Source organism: Ctenopharyngodon idella, chromosome 10 (genome assembly GCF_019924925.1).
Source record: "Ctenopharyngodon idella isolate HZGC_01 chromosome 10, HZGC01, whole genome shotgun sequence".
In the NCBI taxonomy this organism is placed as follows: Eukaryota; Metazoa; Chordata; class Actinopteri; order Cypriniformes; family Xenocyprididae; genus Ctenopharyngodon; species Ctenopharyngodon idella.
Genome location: NC_067229.1, coordinates 14,306,685 through 14,323,682, shown reverse-complemented (window position 1 = coordinate 14,323,682; position 16,998 = coordinate 14,306,685). Strand labels below are relative to the sequence as shown.

Genomic DNA, 16,998 nt, shown 5'->3' with positions numbered 1-16,998 from the left:
GTGCAACACAAAGACTGTTTCTTCCCTAGCACCTGTAGTATGTAGTACACTTCAATCTCTGAATGCCCAGGAGAGATAAAGCATTACCTTCAGAGGGACCATGGTCACATCGTCTACCAATGCTTTTGACTGTTTTGGTGCAGAACAAAATGCTGCAGCAGACGTTCATGGCACATTCGTGGCTTCTAAAGAACTAAGAATGTTAATTATGGAATGTAACTGAGAGCAACAAAAAGAGAAAGGTTTTCAAGGCTGTTCGAATGTTCTGAGGTGAAGCGAAAATACCAGTTTTATACAAGTACAAATGAGAAGAATCAAGAAAATGGGCCTTATTCCTGAAACATTTGAAAGAATATGTGTGCAAATTGTTCATAAATCCATTCTTATGTAAACTGACACATTGGATTGAAAGCAACAATTTAAGAATGTTTTCTATTCACCCTAACATTTTGTTTAATGAATGCTGAGATTTTGGTAATTCATTGGCTTTTGCATTACATTCAAAGTTGGATACCATTTGATATCTTGAAATTTCGACCATAATGATTTTCCATTGCCTGAAATTTCGAAGATGGCATACAAAGCAGTAAATGATTAACAACCATAACATTAGGGTCTTTCGTACCGAATAGTTCTAGGAACTCAGTTACAGGAACTAGCCACTAGATATTTCCCCGGGAATTAATTTCTCCCCCAGGCCATGTTCCTGGTTGCATTTGCACCAGGAATAGGAACTCTGAAGCAGCCGAAAGCAGCGTCTTTAAGCACGGCATTTACAAATGCTAAAAACCGGTGGATGGAAGATGCCATGATCGGAGCTGTGTTTGTTGTGTGTCATGGGTTTTGTGATAATGGAGATAGAATGTAAATGCAGAATTTATGCAACTGAAAGAGCAAAAAGTGGGGCTAAGAGACAAAATCTCCTATGACAACTTTCAGTATTAGGCCCAATCCCATTTCTACCCCTTACCCCTTCCCTTTCTACTACCCCTTCGTTTTGCGCGTTCATGTGAAGGGGTAGGGGTGTCTCGATTCTCTTTTGGCTGGAGTGGTAGGGGGAAGGGGAAGGGCCAGATAGCCCTTAAAACGAAGGGTTATGAGAAATTTCCCTGCATACACAGACTACCGTGCTGCTAGAATGCATGTAGTGATCATGGTAGTGATATTTCCACTCAGGATCGATCACTTGTGTGTTACCTGGCTGCCAGTTTCTCCATAGCTTGCTAAACGCGCTATTTGATTGGTGTGAACATGAATAATACAGTTAAAAGAAATATCTGGTCATCCTTTATAACGCAGTCGCTATTACATCTCGTATCGTCTGTAAACTCTTGCGTTACCAAAGCAACAACTGACTCGTTTGTATTACATTTCAAAGAGCTCCGTATCGCAGCACCACAGTAGAAAATGAAACCATATCCGTACTGGCCCGCTCGGCACGGAATGGAACGGTTAAACAAACAGCTTGGCCTGATGGAAAAGCGGCTCCATCAGTCTTGTACGTTCTGTATCATTCTGTATCGTCTTGGGAAACTCAAAGGCTTATACGTTTTCTAACTGAAACCGAGTGCCGTTTTCTGAAGTCCAAAATACAGCGCAAAACAACTTTGGGAGTGAGCATTCTGTTAAATGTGCTCGCGCCTGATTTCTGTTGATATGCGGACTTCATTGCTGTTCATACTGTATCATACATAAATGTTACAGGACACTAATAAAAGAAACTAGGTATGATGACGTGTGTAATGGTGTAATAGTGGTGTCCCATTTCTTAGGGGAATATTTTCACCCTTACACCTTGCCACTATGTTTCAAGTGGCAAGGGGAAGGGCGAAGGGCTAGGCGAAGGGGTATAAAGTAGAATTGGGATTGGGCCTTACATATCATCGAGGGGGAGAAAAGAACACAACCCTTCAGACAACAGGTAAATGTCATTATCGCTGTTTTCCATGTTCATGAAGTAAATATTTTTACACAGCTTTTTAAAAATGCTTGGTGCCGGTGTTTGATATGCGTTTACCAATCAGTTTACACTTATGTCACTGATAGTTCCTATAGTGCTGGTTTAAACCCTACTCTAGTAGGAGCTAATTTAGTTCCCCCAAAAGGAGTTCCTAGAACTAAAATCATTCCTAGTTACTGCGGTGCGAACACAGCAAAATCCAGGTACTTCAGCCAATAGTTCTAAGAACTATGAAAACGTTCCTCCGGTGTGAAAGCCCCTATATGCTACTATATGATTCTCGACAAAAAGGTTTGCTAGCAACAAAATTTGAGCGTAAACAATATCAAAAGTTAGAATTTATTGTTTAGGTGAATATTTTATCGTAATGCAGTGTACGTACAGCATGACAAAATTTTATCATAATGTAATGCAGTTGTTTATCAAAGTATACTAGCAACCACATTTCTAAACATAAAATATGCTAATACTATAGCAGTTGTACAATTATCAACAGAGAAATTCACAGCTTTTCATGTGCTAAAAAGATTTTAATTCAGTTAGGCCGCGTTTACACTAGTGCATTTTCATTTTAAAATGCATAGCTTTTGCTATGGCTACGCATGTCGTTTTCACTATTCCGGCATTTTCGACCCTCGAAAACTTAGACTTTTGAAAATGCTGCAGAGCCCGTTATAGTTTGAAAATGGCAGGGTTGCATTTCAGCGTAAATCGCACTTATCTAAGTTGAAAATTCCAAGTTTCTGATTTTAATGGAATGTAGCATGCTTCCCTGACAGAACTGCAAAGAAGTGATGTGATTTACTAAAAATACCTGCTTCCCGTGTCTTTCTGTGGTGGATTTGTCAAGAAATTCAAGTGCCAATTTTAAGCTAGTCAGACGTTCTACGCTGCTTTTTGCCTTTGAACTTCCCAAGATTCCTGATCGCCGTCTTGGCCTTCACTACAGCACACAGCAAGTGTTCTCACTCAAGACCTCTTTTTCCATCGGAATTGAAGTACAAACTCCGATTTGGCATCAAGAGCTGTCAAGACTGTCACATGTTCTAAGGTTTGTTTTATCATTTGTAGGCTCTGATAAACATTCAGCAGTGGGAATTCTTCAGACACGGAGAAGGAATAGCTGAGGCGGGCTATACATGAACTTCCAGAAACATACATACTGTATACAGGAGCAACACCAGCTAATGTTATTAATATGTTAATAGGCTGCAAGCAAGGTAAAAATCTATCACTTTCTTTCCTCAGGAGATGGAAGAGAAATGGTGCATCTGTTCTACTCTGCTGTTTGAGAGCAGATTCAGTTTAGACTCAAAAGCTTTTGCCCAAGGAACTGCAACAGAAGACAATTCTAGACTACTGCTAAATGTGTACTGTGCAAAAATAGAATGTGAAATGGTATATAATACATTGTGTCACACACTTGTTTTGCATTGTGTCCAATTATCCTCTTGCAAATAAATAGAATAAATAAATACACTTCCTTTGGCTGGGATCAAGCCTTAATTTAAATGGCAAAAAAAAAAAAAAAAAAATTAAATATATATATATATATATATATATATTATACATAATATAGTAAATATATACATATAGTTTATATGTATATATATACATATAAACTATATGTATATATTTACTATATTATGTATAATATATATATATATATATATATATATATATATATATATATATATATATATATATATATATATATATATATATTATACATAATATAGTAAATATATACATATAGTTTATATGTATATATACATATATACAAATACATAATTATAATGATTTATTATTTATAAAAACAAATACATTTAAATTTATTTATTTTGCCTAAACCATATGCTAAATTATAAGGGAAATGTAATGCATTTTCAAATTTATAATACATTTTAAATAAATGAATGAAGAATAAATGCATTTGTAATTTGTAGATGTATTTTCTTAAAATAGACCTTAAAGTATTAATATGTTGTTTTTTATATTTTGAAATACATTCAAAAATATAACTTTTTGTCATATGGGATTTTGTAGCCAGAACCCCAAAAAACCCACTGCATACTACAAAAAAGTACAATAAGTACAATAGTCTGCAATGCCTGTTTGAGAGCAGACTCAGTTTAGTCTGACTGCAAAAAAGACTGTGTAGTGGTAGAGAGAAATAAAAAATAAAAAGTGCAAGTGCAGGAGGGACACTCAGCACATTTTCAAGGTTACAGTCCTTCCTGTCACATAAAGATATAAAGTTTATGAGCTTTAGCATTTCCTTTGTGCTATAAATGTGGATGTGTAAAATAAGGCAGCTTCTCAAGCCCAGAGGGCAAAAAGCCCATCACTCATGTTCAGTAATGTGCAACCCAATCTCTAGACACAGACGACTAAATGATTACTCTGTAAATTCAACAAGACCTTTTCCCTGCACTGTGATTTTATAGAAAGAGACACTCCATGATGCCACATCGTCATACAAATGCACGCATAAGTGAAGTTTAGGACGAGTCAAAGTTTGGCAAGTTAGCATGGTCCAACTAGCCGATGCTAATTTACTGAAGCAAAAGTGGACAAATTTAACATCTCCCTATTTTTGTGTTGTTAGCTAACCTTCAGACAGCGTAGCCTCCTAGCTTAGCACAGCGCTAACTAGTTAAAAATGTTTTTGACTAGGTAGGACAAGATATCATGGTAGCAAGCTTTGTTTCTGAACAGGTCCCTTTCAGATAGCAAGCTAACAGCTTAACCTCATAGCTTAGCATGGCGCTAACTGGTTTAAAATGTTTTTGAATTGCTACAACAAGATATCATGGTAACAAGTTGTTTTTGAGCAGGTACATAATGAAAACAGTTAGCTTTTTTCAGGATACGATAGGTCTTTTTTTAAGCATACTAGCCATAATGCATTGTGGGCCGTTAAAGTGTGATTTTGTACACAAAACTGTACGCTCTTCTGATCGGAGACAAACCAATATATATATGCAACAGATCAAGAAAATCTTCACCGTGAAATGTGCGTGGCATTGTGTTCTTTCCTTGTATGTTTTCAGGGAAGTTAATTAAATGTGTGATTCTCTTTTTGTCTCAATTCTGTTATCTTCTCCACTGCTCTATGGCGTCTTTGTTAAGTTATTCATTTCACACGTCTACAGTCAGTCAGTCTGACACCGGCAGACGCCATCTGAATAATAATAAAAAAAGATATAAAGTCCTTATCAGGCCCCAATGATCTAAATATAATCTGTGTGAGAAGGACCAAAACAGTGGGGAAACGTGAAGATGAGTGATCATACTGAAACGCACACTCACACACACACAACTGAAATCCCTTTATTCTCTTTTCTTTAGTCTCTAGTGAATAGCCGTGGTCACCTGAAGGCAGGCTCCATTCCTCAATGACAAAACAAATCCCCACACAACCAAGAAAAATAGCCAAGAAAGAGTTTCAAAATAACACACAGTGATCCAAAGGCAGTGCTCCCAATGCTGCTCGCTAGTTTTTTTTTTTTTTCTTCAGAACAAAATAAACCACTTTGTCAAGGTTAGTTAGCCACTCGAATCGATGTCAAATATCTGCAAGACTGTTTACGTAGCTTTATCGACATAAAAACCCATTTCCATTGAGCTGAATGTTTTGAGCTAACCTGAACACATTAACACAGTTAAATACAACATGAAATGGCATTCACAATGCATTAAACGTCTGTAACATGATATTTTTGAGTGAAACAAAAAAATTTATAGCAATCAAATTTCTCTTGGACCCCCATAGAAGACTATGGGCCCTATCATACACCCAGTGCAATGCAGCGCCAGGCGTTTTTTGCTAGCGCCAAAGTGTTTTTTGCTAGTTTCAGCCCGACGCAGTTATCATTTTCTCACCCTGTGCCACATTGTTTAAATAGCAAATGCATTTGCGCGCATTTGTGCGCCCATGTTTGTGTGTGCTGGTCTGAAAACGAGGTGTGTTCAGGCGCATTGTTGGCGCATTGCTATTTTGAGGCAACTGAAATAGACTGTGCCATTGACCAACTGAAACCTGGTCTAAAGTCAATGGCACAATTTTTTTTTTGTTATTTAAAGAGCACGTTGGTAATAACTGTGCACAATGCACATACACTCTGCTTATTACACACTCAGGGGCACGCAGCAGCACACAAACATGCCAAATCTTACAAATAAAAGCATTACAATGTAAAAGATTATTATTGTGTCAATAAAGATAAAAATGCTTTGGTGGAATCAGGCTTGTCCCGTAGATGGATCCATTTCCTCGCTAGAGAAGCATTCAGTCTTTCTGCTTGCAAATTCCGCCATGTAAATAGCGAATCCGCCATGGCGCGAGCGCAACTGGCTTTTAAAGGGAATGGGAGATGAGACTCTGATTGGTTTATTGCACGTTACGCCTAAAACACACCCATTACTCATTAAGAGAATAGGGACAACCCTTTTAGACCATGCGTCGGGCGTGGTACTATTTTTCCCATCGCTAAACTAGCAAAAGTGGATTCGGACATACCCAAAGTGCACTTGCGCCGTGCGCTTTAGACCATGCGCTTAGATTGTTAAAATAGGGCCCTATAAGTAAAGTGCCACTAGTAGAGTTTTCTCTGCGGACTACTTAGAAGTGACATACTGTATCACACTATATTACGAAGCTAAAGAGTCAAAGCATTTCCCTTTCTTTTAGTTTTCAGTTAGCCTTCGAGCTCACTAGTCTACTAGCTTAGCATAGTGTTAAACAATTAGGAAAAGCTAATTTGTTGTTTTTTTTTGTTGTTGTTGTTGAAGTACAGTTAAAGGGATAGTTCACCCAAAAATGAAAATTCTGTAATTTTTTACTCACCCTCATGTCAAAAGCTCAACCGAACATGAATGACACGTGAGAATACCTCTTGCGGAAGCTTAAACGTGCTGCGTAACACACGAAAATGAACATCATTGGTTACGCAGCTCATTTGAGCTTCTGCAAGAGGTGTTCTCACGCGTCATTCATGTCAGTTTATGTTCGCTGATCAATGCTTATACAGTGGGTACGGAAAGTATTCAGACCCCCTTAAATTTTTCACTCTTTGTTATATTGCAGCCATTTGCTAAAATCATTTAAGTTCATTTTTTTTCCTCATTAATGTACACACAGCACCCCATATTGACAGAAAAACACAGGATTGTTGACATTTTTGCAGATTTATTAAAAAAGAAAAACTGAAATATCACATGGTCCTAAGTATTCAGACCCTTTGCTCAGTATTTAGTAGAAGCACCCTTTTGATCTAATACAGCCATAAGTCTTTTTGGGAAAGATGCAACAAGTTTTTCACACCTGGATTTGGGGATCCTCTGCCATTCCTCCTTGCAGATCCTCTTCAGTTCTGTCAGGTTGGATGGTAAACGTTGGTGGACAGCCATTTTTAGGTCTCTCCAGAGATGCTCAATTGGGTTTAAGTAAGGGCTCTGGCTGGGCCATTCAAGAACAGTCACGGAGTTGTTGTGAAGCCACTCCTTCATTATTTTAGCTGTGTGCTTAGGGTCATTGTCTTGTTGGAAGGTAAACCTTCAGCCCAGTCTGAGGTCCTGAGCACTCTGGAGAAGGTTTTCGTCCAGGATATCCCTGTACTTGGCCGCATTCATCTTTCCCTCGATTGCAACCAGTCGTCCTGTCCCTGCAGCTGAAAAACACCCCCACAGCATGATGCTGCCACCACCATGCTTCACTGTTGGGACTGTATTGGACAGGTGATGAGCAGTGCCTGGTTTTCTCCACACATACCGCTTAGAATTAAGGCCAAAAAGTTCTATCTTGGTCTCATCAGACCAGAGAATCTTATTTCTCACCATCTTGGAGTCCTTGATGCGTTTTTTCATGTGTCTTGCACTGAGGAGAGGCTTCCGTCGGGCCACTCTGCCATAAAGCCCCGACTGGTGGAGGGCTGCAGTGATGGTTGACTTTCTACAACTTTCTCCCATCTCCCGACTGCATCTCTGGAGCTCAGCCACAGTGATCTTTGGGTTCTTCTTTACCTCTCTCACCAAGGCTCTTGTCCCCCGATAGCTCAGTTTGGCCAGACGGCCAGCTCTAGGAAGGGTTCTGGTCGTCCCAAACGTCTTCCATTTAAGGATTATGGAGGCCACTGTGCTCTTAGGAACCTTAAGTGCAGCAGAAATTTTTTTGTAACCTTGGCCAGATCTGTGCCTTGCCACAATTCTGTCTCTGAGCTCTTCAGGCAGTTCCTTTGACCTTAATGATTCTCATTTGCTCTGACATGCACTGTGAGCTGTAAGGTCTTATATAGACAGGTGTGTGGCTTTCCTAATCAAGTCCAATCAGTATAATCAAACACAGCTGGACTCAAATGAAGGTGTAGAACCATCTCAAGGATGATCAGAAGAAATGGACAGCACCTGAGTTAAATATATGAGTGTCACAGCAAAGGGTCTGAATACTTAGGACCATGTGATATTTCAGTTTTTCTTTTTTAATAAATCTGCAAAAATGTCAACAATTCTGTGTTTTTCTGTCAATATGGGGTGCTGTGTGTACATTAATGAGGGAAAAAAATGAACTTAAATGATTTTAGCAAATGGCTGCAATATAACAAAGAGTGAAAAATTTAAGGGGGTCTGAATACTTTCCGTACCAACTGTATATGAGTAAAAGCCTAAACTAAATCTGATCATCATACAAAGCGATCAAGTCTCTTCAGAAAATTTGGACTAAACAACTCAATTTATATGGATTAGTTTTACGATCTCTTTGTGAACTTTTTGAAGCCTCAAAGTTGCAATTGCGTATGCTGTCAATGGAGGGACAGAAATCTCTCAGATTTCATCAAAAAGATCTTCATTTGCATTCCGAGTCTTAAGGGTTTGGAATGAGATGAGGGTGAGTAATTAATGACAGAATTTTCATTTTTGGGTGAACTAACCCTTTAAGAACTAGGGTGGGGGCACTTGTGATTTGAAACAGTTAGCAACCCCCCAGAACACACTAGCAACTGCATAGCAACACCCCAGCAACCACCTACTTACATTTATACTTACAATGGAAGTGAATAGGTGAGCATTAAAAGGATAGTTCACCCCAAAATGAAAATTCTGTCATCATTTACTCACCCTCAAATTGTATGAAACCTATATGAATTTCTTTCTTCTGCTGAACACAAAAGAAGATATTTTGAAGAATGTTGGTAACCAGACAGTTTCTTGTCCCCATTGACTTCCATATAGTATTTTTTTTTTTTTTTTTTTTTTCTCCATACTATGAAAGTCAGTGATACAATTGATACAATGATACAGTGATACAATTTGAGGGTGAGTAAATGATGACAAAATTTTCATTTTTGGCTGAACTACCCCTTTAAAATATTAATTTCTTCAATAGTATGGCCACAAAGCATAAACAGTGGTAACATGGTTTTAGTGTGAAAAGGAGGACAAGTCGAAATTATGAACTGCAATATTGTGCACAATAAGACTACAGACATATATATGTATGTAAATGGGGTCAATGCTAGTTTCACGCTATCTTCAACTCACAAGGCTAGTTTGTCTCAACTTTTATGACAAAGAAAAGTGCGAGTCTGGCTCATATGACCATTCTTGTGAAGATGTTTCTCTCTTCTTTCTCTCTATCTGTCCCAGATTCGAATACCTCCAGGAATGAGAGTTTATATCTGCTCTGCGGACTGATAATGTAAATTATGAATGTTCAGTTATGACAGGTGTGCAGAGAGCAATTCGAAACCAGTCTGTAGTGGAACAAAGCAGCCCGAGCTGCTCCTCAAAGGAGCGTGTACTTCCATACCTCCCTCTCCATGCCGCCAAATTTTATTTACTTTGAAACTGAACCAAGACCAAGATTGAAATGCAACATAAAATGTAAATGCGTGAGTTTCCCTTCCAAACGAGGTCTTTGGTTGTTTTAAAAAGCCTGCTGTATGCACGCTAACATCTCACGAGCAGTTCAACTCAAGGTGAGGATGATTAATACCTCCATATGCTCATTTATTACAGCCGTAACTAAATACACATATTCTCTAGACATGATGATGTCGCTCATGCGTCTCAACAGTTAAACGTGCTCGGCTGCAATATATCAAATCACAACGTTTTAAATGTAAACTAGGCTGCAGTTTCCATATAAACCTCTTTTCTTTTTCCCTTTCACCACAATGTTACAAAACGCAATCCTCACTTCATCATGTGGAGAAACAGTAATTGCCTTTGAGCAGAAACCCATTATTACATTAAGCCGACTGTGCTTATCTTGCATGGAACTGACTTAAAATGACTGCAGATTTGTTGTGGGTTTAATTCTGTCAAACACTCCTAAAATGAGGAAATAATGGGCCCTTTTTTGTGCTAAGACATGAATTGTACTTTAAAGGTGAAAGTCTTGACCTGCAGCTATAGGTACTGATGTACCATCTAGTCCATCAACAAAAAGCATTTGATGTTTTTAGCTAAATTCGAGATAGGAGGACTGTTTGCATCAAGTCCGATGCACAACTACACAAAAGTATAACACACTGAAAACTATCAAAACTATTCATGCCACATCTGAAGCTACAGTTTCATAATTATCTGAATAAACGTAATAAATTCATAATCTGAACATTTAAAGGGTTCATCTTTTCATCTTTTAAGATAAAAGTTAACTGTAACTATAAAAACTTTCTTAACTAAAAAAATATTGAAACCAAGCTGCAAAAAATGACTTTTGTACTTCCAAACTTTCATCAGACAGATTTACAAAAGAGTCTTAAAAGCACAAAAAAAAAAAATGGCCTTTTTAATTAAAATTGTCAGAGAAATGGTGAAAAACGGTCTTTAAATTATGGCCATTTTGTTGCACAAAAAACATTACTAATAATACCAGTAGACATCAGAGGGACAAATTAATATATATCTAATATATATATATATATATATATTTTTTTTCTTTTTAGTTTTTGAAAGCTCACCAAGGCTGTATTTATTTGATCAAACATATAGTAAAAGCAGTAATATTGTAAAATATTATTACAATTTAAAAGAACTGTTTTCTATTTGAATATTTTAAAATGTAATTTATTAATGTGATGCAAAGCTGAATTTTCAGCATCATTACTCCAGTCTGTCACATGATCCTTTCTGAAATCATTCTAATATAATGATTTGCTGCTCAAGAAACATTTATTATTATTATGAATGTTTAAAACAGTTGTGCTGCTTAATATTCTTTTGGAAACCATAATAGTCTGATAGTATTGTAGAACAGCATTTATTTGAAATAGAAATCTTTTGTAACATAAATGTGACCCTGGACCACAAAACCAGTCATAAGTCACACGGGTATATTTGTAGCATTAGCCAATAATACATTGTATAGGTCAAAATTATCGATTTTTCCTTTATGACAAAAATCATTAGGATATTAAGTAAAAAATTATGTTCCATGAAGACATTTTATAAATTTCCTACCGTAAATATATAAAAAATGTATTTTTATGAGTGGATATGCATTGCTAAGGACTTCATTTGGACAACTTTAAAGGCGATTTTCTCAATATTTAGATTTTTTATGCACCCTCAGATTCCAGATTTTCAAATAGTTGTATCTCGGCCAAATATTGTCCTATAACAAACATCAATGGAAAGCTTATTTATTCAGCTTTTAGATGATGTATAAATCTCAATTTCAAAAAATTTACCCTTATGACTGGTTTTGTGGTTCAGGGTCACAAATGTCTTTACTGTCACTTTTGATCAATTTATTGATGCATCCTTGCTGAATAAATGCATTATTCTTTTTTTTTTTTTCTTTTTTTTTTTAAAGTCATACTGCCCCTAAACTTTTGAAAGATGGTGTAAAGAAAAAAAACAAAAAACAATCGGAACTCACCGCGGCAGTGCACTCCCTCGTCGTAACCGTCCTCACAGTCCCGTACTCCATTGCAGAGTTTACTATAATGAACACACCTGTGGGTGCCGAGGCACTGGAGGTGATTGACGGGACATCTCACCTTTACCTGCCGCAAGCCTGTAGAAGAGAAGGATGAGTAGGATATTAGGAATTTTAATGAAGTCTTGTAAAATGCAACTTCTTCAACCGACCTGCAAGAGGTGAAAAAGGTGACATGTTTACCAACTGAATTGTTGTATTAGGGTCTGGGGGCATCGTCCCCCATGAGAAAATTGTGATTTTAACATGTAAACAAAGCATTCTGGTGCACTCAGACAAGAAAATAAATGGCAAAGACAACATTTGCTTCAAGTAAAAGTTAAAAAAAAAAAAAAAAAAACATTGACACAAATTCGATTCACAAGCTTGTGATTCGATTTCAATTCTATAAACTTTAATTTAATATTGATTAATTTGTAGGCTATCATGGCAAATTTCCTCAAAGAAAAAAATATCTCTCAACTAATGCCGTAACTATACAGGGAATCCTGGTACATAATAATATTAAAATGAATTGATTTGTAGGCTACTACTTGGTAGGCTACTACTTGTAGGCTACTACTAACTTTAAATTACACATAAGAAAGTTTTTATAATAAAATTACAATGCATTTTAATGACATAATTATGTTTCTTTTTATGTTTTTGTACATTGAATGACTTTTTCTTGAGGTAAATGTGATGGTAAATGTTTACAAGCTGTTTTATTGACACCTTTCCGCGGCTGAAACACTGATTGAGCGATTACATGTGGCATGATACGGATTTCAGTAAGTTGTACTGTATCTTTCAACATACCCTCTGATGTTTATTCATGTTTATTTTGTGTTGTAAGTAGTAAAGCGGACGAGATTATTGGTTCACTTGAGCTCAGCGTTGCTGCTTCGCTGAACTGAGGTGCTACTAGCTGCGTTAAAGCAATGTCACGCGAGAAAGAAAAAAAAAAGATCTAGGTAGCTCGACAGATGGACTCTGACGTCGTGATTATGATCATGTTTCGAAATGGGAGGGCATTCACGTGCAATTTTTACCTAGGAAACTTGTATTTACGATAATTCCAAGAGCACGAGAAGGCACTCCAGTAGCCCATTTTCCATTCTTGTGAGGTGTACTGTGGCTTGCAATTTCACCCCTAGTGATTTTAATATTGTGTGTGAGGCGGTAATGATGTGTGAAGGTAATGGTACTTTTGTTTAGTTTAAATATGCCATGGATTTGCTAACTCACCATGTTTGCAGACATTTAAGCTCATAGTCAATCAAGTGTGAATTTATCGTTTTTGAACACAGGTTTGGTAATGACACTCTCAATGTGTAATAAAGCTACTCTCAGGTGACGTAAAAATATTAAAATGAATGAATTTTAATTCTAAAATTTTTTAATTCTAAAAAACTTTAATTCTACGGCATTAACAGATTTCTTTTCCCGCCACATCTCGTATCAATCATAACCAAGAATAAATGTTTTAGAGGAAATTTGAGAAGTTTCAAACGAAAATTCTTAATGTTATGGTAATGACAGCATTTAATCTAATAAAAATATGAATGTTGAAAAGAATATTAATGATGTTAATTTTAGACAAACAAAATAACTAGAACATCTATTTTTTAAAGTTCTTTCTACAGTATAATTTCCTCAGTGAACATGTACAATGAATTTCTTGTCTTAATAAATGACAGAAATTGTTGCAGCTAATCAGTAAACTAAAGAGTGGCGGGAAACTAGAACAAAGGAAACGTGACTGAAGATAAACAAACTAAAAGTCCAAACATAACAGAACCGTGGCAATATGAACATATAATTCATATTTTATACATATCCATATTATAAACATATCATTTTTAAACTTTATTTTTAAACGTAATTTTTAACAGTGAATTTCTACAATGAGTTTCCAGTCACAGAAAATGAACGAATTTGTTATTTAAAAAAATGTTGAAAAAAAATACTAACAATATTCACATTAGACACAAACACTAAATGACTACAACATATAATTTTTAAACTTCTTTCTAGAATTTCCTAATTTCTAATTCCTAATTTTCCCAAATTTATTATATAGACAGGAAGTTAAATTATGACTTTTTTTTTGGTGCAAAAAAATGATTGGATGAGCCCAAATTAGAAAACTCTTTTTTTTTTTTTTTTTTTAACGTTACAACACTATGAAAAATGAGGGGAAAAAATCAATTAAAAAGCTATTACATTCTTTAAAAATAAAATGATACATTTAGGCATTTTTTGGGAGACAGAATAATGCAGCAGCCACATATATAATGTAACATAAAATACAATTAAAACACCATTTAATTTAGCAAAAACATATAATAAAAATGCACAACAGCAATGATGTCCACATTATTACGCATTTAAAATAAACACTTAATATTCAATAGTATGTACTCAAAAATGTGCACAAGACTGTCGGGTAGCTTTCGACACCAGAAGAAATAACAGAACAAAACAAAGATGCTATAAACCTACTTAAAAAAAAACAAATGAACAACACAAATTCTTCTAAAAGCATCTATGTTCTTGTTTTCCCTTTCTGTACAGCATAAATACAAATAAAAGCCATAAAACTGAGGCTCACCCCCCTTAACTCGATTCATATGGGTACTGTGTATAAATGTGATGAGCAAAGCTATTTTAATATTCAACTCCCTGCACAGTTCCTCCTAAATATGTTTCTTAAGCACACGAGAATTTAGCACGCCGGCAGCTGTCTCTTGTGAATCATTGATTGTGGATTGCTTGACATTTCTGGGGTTTCACGGGGGGAGAAGAGGCCACTGCCAAAACAGCAATATTGATCTCCATCCAGCTCCAATAAGGGCCATGAAAGTCTTGGCCTACAGTTTGTCTGCCTCCTTAACTTTCAATTTCCTTGTAAATGATCAGCCGAGTGGGTTTTTTCGAGAGTTTTTTGGAGAAAGGAAGTGTATACACAGGTTTCCCCCCAAGGCTCATCCCAGCGGACCTCTGTTCTACTTTTATAATCCCGGTAAAAAGAGAATATGTAATTCAACAAATCGGAGATTTGTTTAAAAATATCCTCTCAGTGTCTCTCGCTCTTCCTCTCAGGGCCTCCGGATCTCCAGAGACGTTCAAAAGTATCTAGGCAGCAAAAGTCAAGATGGAACCTGGAAGATATTAAGGGTGATGTAACCTCATTAATTCAGCATTTTTTTTTAAATTGTTTTAGACTTTCAACGCCCTCCAGCATGACAGTATATTAGTGGGGTCTTAAAGGTAGGGTAGGCAATTTTGGAGGATTTGAAAGCATTAGATCCCACCCTCCCTTCAGTACGCTCTCCAAAACACATGAACAGCACAGCTAGAGCAGAATCTGCAAAGCTTCACAAGAGATGGCGTTAAATTACCTCATGTCTAAAAGCATATAACATTACAATAATGAATAACATAAACAACTTAAATAGTTCTGACTTGTACCACCTGACTGCTGCAGATTCATTTCGGCATTGATAGTGTTGACATAGAAACGCAATAAATCTGAGTCTGAGGATGTGAACAACACCAGGTAGAACATCACAGGTTGCCATCTCTTAATTACGGTTACGACATGGCGTGAATGCAGCATAAGTTTGCTGTTTTAGTTCAGGAGGAACTGTAAAAGGCGGCTGCTGTTTGTTTGAGGTGCTCAGTGACTGTCTGTCTACAACTGTGCATAGCCTCATAGAACGTGCTGATGACGTGTGATGTCTACGTGATGTCTAGGGTGTGCGGAGGTATGGAAATACATATGTTGACAGGCAGGTAGGTCATCCTATCATTACATTTGGACTGAATGCAATGATTGGACGAACACTTTTTGGTCCTGAGACTTTCACAGAAGATATATGTACATGTGTTAATATTTAGACCATGTCTGTTATTGATTGCTTTCAGGATGTGAGGGGATTTTCAACCAGTATGACAAAAAGTGTTTATGAAAACACTGCCTACCCTACCTTAAAAGACTAATTATTAAGGAATTATTTAGAAAAGAATAGCATTATGGTTCTGATATAAAACTTACAGTTTTTACAGGAATATTTTCTATAATAATAAAAAAATTTTTTACGATTTTTTAAAATAATTCTGCATAATGATATGTATAAATAATGAGACGTGTTATAAATAAAAGTTGTATATGTTTTTTTTTTTATTGTTTGTTAAACATTATACATACAAGTTATAATTGTTGTTTTTACATGAATATAGTATATAATAAAAAAAATGCATTTTAAAATATGTTTTTAATAATTATTAGGGCTGGGAATTTAACACGTTAATTAGATTAATTAATTACAGAAAATAAAAATAACGCATTAAAATGTTTATCGCTTTTAACGCACTTGCCCCGCCCCTAGACCTATACAGGTGCTGGTCATATAATTAGAGTATCATCAAAAAGTTGATTTATTTCACTAATTCCATTCAAAAAGTGAAACTTGTATATTATATTCATTCATTACACACAGACTGATATATTTCAAATGTTTATTTCTTTTAATTTTGATGATTATAACTGACAACTAAGGAAAATCCCAAATTCAGTATCTCAGAAAATTAGAATATTACTTAGGACCAATACAAAGAAAGGATTTTTAGAAATCTTGGCCAACTGAAAAGTATGAACATGAAAAGTATGAGCATGTACAGCAGTCAATACTTAGTTATGGCTCCTTTTGCCTGAATTACTGCAGCAATGCGGCGTGGCATGGAGTCGATCAGTCTGTGGCACTGCTCAGGTGTTATAAGAGCCCAGGTTGCTCTGATAGTGGCCTTCAGCTCTTCTGCATTGTTGGGTCTGGCATATCGCATCTTCCTCTTCACAATACCACATAGATTTTCTATGGGGTTCAGGTCAGGCGAGTTTGCTGGCCAATTAAGAACAGGGATACCATGGTCTTTAAACCAGGTACTGGTAGGTTTGGCACTGTGTGCAGGTGCCAAGTCCTGTTGGAAAATGAAATCTGCATCTCCATAAAGTTGGTCAGCAGCAGGAAGCATGAAGTGCTCTAAAACTTCCTGGTATACAGCTGCGTTGACCTTGGACCTCAGAAAACACAGTGGACCAACACCAGCA

General features: G+C 36.4%; 1 protein-coding gene across 4 annotated transcripts in view; it reads right to left on the bottom strand.

Moving 5' to 3' along the window:
- The window catches only part of lrp1ba (low density lipoprotein receptor-related protein 1Ba), a 275,419-nt gene that overhangs the window by 216,714 nt on the left and 41,707 nt on the right, over positions 1-16,998 (bottom strand). For all 4 annotated transcript variants that reach the window (XM_051907800.1, XM_051907801.1, XM_051907802.1 and 1 more), the window contains exon 3: positions 11,847-11,984. In XM_051907800.1, coding sequence (XP_051763760.1) covers positions 11,847-11,984 — 138 coding nt within the window. The remainder of the gene's footprint in view (positions 1-11,846; positions 11,985-16,998) is intronic.